The sequence below is a fragment of the Orussus abietinus genome, unplaced genomic scaffold, assembly GCF_000612105.2.
Source record: "Orussus abietinus isolate OABI.00-Male unplaced genomic scaffold, Oabi_2.0 scaffold182, whole genome shotgun sequence".
Taxonomy (NCBI): domain Eukaryota; kingdom Metazoa; phylum Arthropoda; class Insecta; order Hymenoptera; family Orussidae; genus Orussus; species Orussus abietinus.
Genome location: NW_019394357.1, coordinates 62 through 5,249, shown reverse-complemented (window position 1 = coordinate 5,249; position 5,188 = coordinate 62). Strand labels below are relative to the sequence as shown.

The following is a 5,188-nucleotide window of genomic DNA, read 5'->3' as shown; positions in this document are numbered from 1 at the left end:
ACATTGTAATTCCCATGTAATTACACATATGAAATACAGAAACATATTAATAATATTCGGAGTTTAGAGTTAAAATTGCGGACACGTTGACCCTCTCTTGAAGATTGGCATTCTGGAAAGTACAATACCATTTAGTAAGTGGAGGCTTTGTTTTGAATGTAAGAGTTATTATTTTGTATATCTGCGACTGGCAAAGGACGAAACAAAGGTAGGACGGGGTCTGACTGAATTTACCGCCAGATGGTCGCGAGTGCTTTTGGAAAACTTTCGATGGTATAACGATTAAATGTTGTTTACTAAGTGAGTGGTTGATGTCGACAGAGGAATTCGAGAGAAGCTTCTAAAACCAGTTGCTACGCGACGCTCGCGGCGCGTGAACGTGTCTGGACGTGTCTCCTGAACGTATCTCCTCTCCGGATAACGCCATTTTAGTATGAAGTATATACATATGTATGTATATAATGTAAGGTTGGTACTGCCAGAGGGCACTGCGATGTCAAGAATCCTGTTTATCCTTCTCTTTTTCGCATCTAAATGCATCACATATAAGTGCATCTAAGTTTATATAGTCAAAGGTTTAACAATGAAAATTGAACTCCGAAAAACCTTTCATCTGTAAATATTAAATAAACAATGATTTGCCGGACGATTTTTTCTAAACGCAAGGATCTGTCATTCGTCAAACGTCTGTTGAATTTACACGTGGATAAGCCAAAAAGGTTAAAATGGATTGAACCACAGGGTTTCAAAACTAATATTTATGTCTACAACAGTAAAATAAAATGTAAAGTACCGTTGATTTTGAATAACAAAAACATTATCACTTGGTACATGTGCGGGCCCACAGTATATGATTCCGCTCACATCGGACATGCCAGGTAAAATGATATTACGATTCATTAACATTATTTGGTACCTTGAAATTAGAAATATTATTTGTAGGTTTTTTTTAACGTAAATGTACAATTTCTTTAACTACAAGCAAAATTATATTGCAAATGTGTTTTATATAAAAATGTTATCATTTCATCTGTGTATTTTTAATAAAATAAGTACCCAATAATTGAATTTGTATGTTCTTGTTTTTTTTTTTATAGTACTTATGTCAGATTCGATATTATTCAGCGTATACTAAATAATTACTTAGATGCTGACATAATATGTGTGATTGGAGTAACAGACATTGATGATAAAATTATTGCTCGTTCTCAACAATCAAAGCAGAATTGGAAAGAATTAGCAAATTTTTATGAAGAGGAATTTTTCTGTGATATGACATCATTAAATGTTTCCAAGCCGTACCTACGCTGTAGAGTTACAGAATATATTCCTGAAATCGTTCAATTTGTCAATAACATTTTATCTAAAGAATATGCTTATGTAACCAAGGATGGTAAGACCTAAAATCTTACATTTAATAGTTACAAATAATTAACAAATTAAAATACTTATTGTGCAATTACATTTGTAGGCTCTGTACATTTTGATAGTGCAAAATATGCCGCTGCAAATAAGTTACCATTCAAAGAATTAACTTCTCATTCTGATGTAAAAACTGCGTCAGATTTTGTTTTATGGAAAGCACGGAAAGAAGGCGAACCGTCTTGGAAATCTCCATGGGGTTACGGCAGACCAGGATGGCACATAGAGTGTAGTACTATAGCTAGGTAATACTTGTATCTTTAAGAAATAGACCCCATTTTAAAAATTAGCTAAAAATGGTCCAGTAGTAAAAACCTTTTTTATCCATTAGTACTGTTTTAGGAAGTACCATAGATCTTCATAGTGGTGGAATAGACTTGGCTTTTCCACATCATGAAAATGAGGAGATTCAATCGTGCAGCTACCATAACGTGGACCAGTGGGTAAATTACTGGTTGCATACTGGACACTTACGTTTAAAAGAAGACGTAAAAATGTCTAAGAGTTTACATAATACCATTAGTATACAAGAATTCTTGACTCAATATTCTGCTGATCAATTCCGATTATGTTGTTTAATGTCGCACTACAGGAAAGGTACCTGAACTTGCTGAGTATCTTCATAGATGTTTAAATTTTAACTATTTTATTAGAAAATATTTAACTTAAGTTTTTAACAGGAATTGAATATTCACATGAATCTATGGAACTGGTTATTTCAACACTCAAGAAGATGGAATCATTTATAGATGATTGCAAGAATTATGTTAGTGGTAAACTAAATACTGGAAACATAGATGAACCTTCATTATTGTTGGTATGTCATTCATTATTTTTCATTTCTTTATCATTAATGAAATTAAATTATATGATAAATGTATTCAGTGTTTAAGTAATGCCAGAGAAAACATTGATGCTGCGCTAGTTGATGACTTTGATACTCCAAAAGCAATACAAGAAATTTTAAATCTAATTAAAGTTGGAAACAAAATGATCCATCAATCTCAGGTTTGCTTTCCAATAACATATTTTTATTATGATTTCTGTTAAGTATAAAAAGACTTGATAACTAACGTCTTTTTATTTAGAATACTGTAAGTTCAAGAAATCCTGTATCCGTTGCTGCAGTTTCTAATTATGTAACATCAACTCTATGCAAGTTTGGATTGCATACTTCCAAACGTGAAGTGACAGATAATCAAAAAATGTTACATTTAGTTGATGACATTGTGCACTTTAGAAATTCTCTACGACAAAAAGCTCTGGAAGCAGATGTCAAAGACAAATATTTATTGAATTCCTGTGATGAGATTCGATCCATATTAGCCATTCGTGGAATTGAGATAAAAGTATGTATTTAATAATTGATAATGTCATATCAATTTAGAAATTTCTACACATTCTATTTCAAATTTGTTAGAAGTTCATTGTGAGATTCCATTGTTTAAATTTTGCAGGATCATAAACAGTCATCAACATGGTCTATGAAGGAGTAAGTGGCTGTAGGTGATTTATAAATATAATATTTCAGTAAATAATATATAATACTTTTATTTCACATATGATTTAATTATACATGGACATCTTGACTACGTTTTATTCTTTTTTTAGTTTCATTATCATCACCCATACTTTTTCTTTTTCTTTCAGCCTTTCTTTCTGTAAGAGATTTCTTTAATCCCTTCATCTTTCTAGTTTGTATACTGTTTATTTTTTGTGCTCCCATATGTACACGCCCCAATACAGACCCAAGAGAATCCTTTGATATATTTTTCTTTTTCTTCACCTATAAAAATAAATCATGAGTAACTAGTAAAAATTACAGTCGAGCAAACATATAAATTACCTTTAGCTCTTTAGGTTTTTTGCAAGCTTGTTTGAAGAGATCTTCTGAACCTAGCTTCAAACGTCGTATAGAAAGATCAAATCGTGGCCCAATTTCTTCCAATTCTATCCTCGGTATTCTAGTACCAGATTTTTTTAATAATGTCCTAAAAAAATATTGGGAATATCAATTTAAAAAAAAAATATATATAAGTATCCAAATAACATTTGTAGGCATCAAAACTAAATACTTTCAAATGTTTTTAATGTAACATTAACTAATGAGAATACCTGTAACTCCGAACAAGAATTTTATCTTGCATCGCTGTAAAGCTTAAGACATGTTCTAATCCTTGTAGTCTAACCTTTTCGACAACATCTCTGTGAAACATGTCTACTAATAGATTTTTAATTCTTCCATATTCTGAATTGCTGTCAAACAATTCTCCATTGAACACTAACATAGGCTTCATTCCAGTAGCTATCTTCTCTACCTTAAATTCCTTCAAACCTTTGTAGTTCTCGACTCCAAATTCTACCATATCCAATAACACGTGTTCAAACATTCTACCCATTATTAAATTGTGAGGACGTTTCTTATTGTGTGACGTAAATATAAAAAGAGGCGAATTCAATTTTGAAGAAAAACGTTCAATTGGAGTCACATCTTCGAAGGGAAGAATATCATTTTTCTTTTGCATCATCTGTACGTCTGGCTTCTTGATATGGTACTAATAATAAAAATATGAGGATAATCATAAATAACTAACTCGACATAGATTTAACTTTTCGGTTCAATGCTTTCGATATAAATTATTTCTTATACTAACAAAATTAATTTTTACATCAAACGATTCTTACCAAATCTTTCATACAGTCATTAACCAGTTGACTGGTAATTTTCCCTTTAATGCATAAAGTCTGTTTATTATCTTCTATTAACTTTGGTTCTTTCTTCAAGATCGCCTTCTTTCCTTTATGTGTCGTAGGTTTTCTGTTAATAAGATACAGATATTTTTACATTGTTCACACGTCACTATTATGTCACAATTATAATCAGATATATAAATACTAATATTCATAGACCACACCAATTCAATATTTATTGTCATTACAAAAAAGTGCAATGATTTTAAACAACAAATAAAAGCAGGTTATGTCATACTATTATTTCCGGATAACTTGTTGGTGACATATGATTACTTGATACTCACACGACTCTTTGTAAAACAGGCATAGTGATTTCACTGTTGAAACTTCTTTTATTTACGCTCCGGTTAAATAAATTTATTTGAAATTCCTACAACGTGACGGTAAATGGTCGATGCGAAGTAATGCGAAGTGAAGTAGAGGGCAGTGCTGCCGCGCCGCTCCGAACGCGTGGTTGGTCTTGTGTAGAGGCCTACCCAGTAATGCGCAAAGGCAGTTCCTCACACACCTTTATATGTTCCAATTTTTGAGTTTCTTCATAAAAGTCAAATTTAATAGACGCCAGATCTCCCTTAGAGCCTCTATATTTACGTGATAAAAAATCGAACAATTCTTTACATTTTCGAGAAAACTGTACGCATGATTAACCTCTCAGGTGTCCCTTTCTCGTCACCTCGTTCGAAAATCCCTATTTTTGTGATCATTCAATGGAAATACTCAGGGATCCAACTCATCTCTGAGTTGGGCCGCCACTGGGAACTGTCACGCGGCAAGTGCACGAGACGCCTGCGTTCTCCACAAAGAGCAGCACAACACGTCATACACGATTCTGCTCGTGAGCAGTAACTCACAGAGATGAGTTGGGAGCAGAGATGAGCAGAGATGAGTTGGGAGATTGCTTACGGGCAGGATGGTGCGATCGCAACCGGTGCTGCCGTCTGGTTTCGAACGTTAGCTTTCACCGTTTTTTGCCCCCAAGGGCGGCGCAACGAATTTCTGATAGGAGCTCGCG

The 5,188-nt window shown here is 33.4% G+C and overlaps 2 protein-coding genes across 3 annotated transcripts; one reads left to right on the top strand and one right to left on the bottom strand.

The window, feature by feature from the left end:
• The first annotated feature begins 582 nt into the window (after positions 1 to 582).
• On the top strand, positions 583 to 2,999 carry LOC105699933 (probable cysteine--tRNA ligase, mitochondrial). 2 transcript variants are annotated; one of them, XM_012425384.1, is made up of 8 exons: positions 583 to 878; positions 1,098 to 1,393; positions 1,472 to 1,667; positions 1,754 to 2,019; positions 2,103 to 2,239; positions 2,308 to 2,430; positions 2,511 to 2,771; positions 2,880 to 2,999. In XM_012425384.1, exons 1-8 carry the CDS (start codon positions 634 to 636, stop codon positions 2,916 to 2,918), a joined length of 1,563 nt encoding a protein of 520 aa, XP_012280807.1. In that variant the 5' UTR covers positions 583 to 633; the 3' UTR covers positions 2,919 to 2,999. The 2 variants fall into 2 exon arrangements, with proteins under 2 accessions (XP_012280807.1, XP_012280808.1); XM_012425385.1 differs by having other exon boundaries at positions 747 to 878; positions 1,148 to 1,393.
• LOC105699934 (ribosome production factor 2 homolog) lies at positions 2,948 to 4,849 on the bottom strand. Its single transcript, XM_012425386.2, has 5 exons — positions 4,461 to 4,849; positions 4,108 to 4,240; positions 3,538 to 3,977; positions 3,269 to 3,413; positions 2,948 to 3,208 (listed from the first exon to the last, which is right to left on the bottom strand). The coding sequence occupies exons 1-5, from the start codon at positions 4,481 to 4,483 to the stop codon at positions 2,993 to 2,995; spliced, it is 957 nt and encodes a 318-aa protein (XP_012280809.1). The 5' UTR covers positions 4,484 to 4,849; the 3' UTR covers positions 2,948 to 2,992.
• Between the last annotated feature and the right edge of the window lie 339 nt (positions 4,850 to 5,188).

Excerpts from the sequence above, each read along its gene's own strand:
- LOC105699934 (XM_012425386.2), bottom strand. The coding sequence starts at position 4,483 with ATGCCTGTTTTACAAAGAGTCGT. Across the intron at positions 3,978-4,107 it reads ATGACTGTATGAAAGATTTG|TACCATATCAAGAAGCCAGA; the intron begins GTAAGAATCGTT and ends TTTTATTATTAG. Across the intron at positions 3,209-3,268 it reads AAAAACCTAAAGAGCTAAAG|GTGAAGAAAAAGAAAAATAT; the intron begins GTAATTTATATG and ends TTATTTTTATAG.
- LOC105699933 (XM_012425384.1), top strand. The coding sequence starts at position 634 with ATGATTTGCCGGACGATTTTTTCTAAACGCAAGGATCTGTCATTCGTC. Across the intron at positions 2,240-2,307 it reads ATGAACCTTCATTATTGTTG|TGTTTAAGTAATGCCAGAGA; the intron begins GTATGTCATTCA and ends AAATGTATTCAG. Across the intron at positions 2,772-2,879 it reads TTCGTGGAATTGAGATAAAA|GATCATAAACAGTCATCAAC; the intron begins GTATGTATTTAA and ends TAAATTTTGCAG.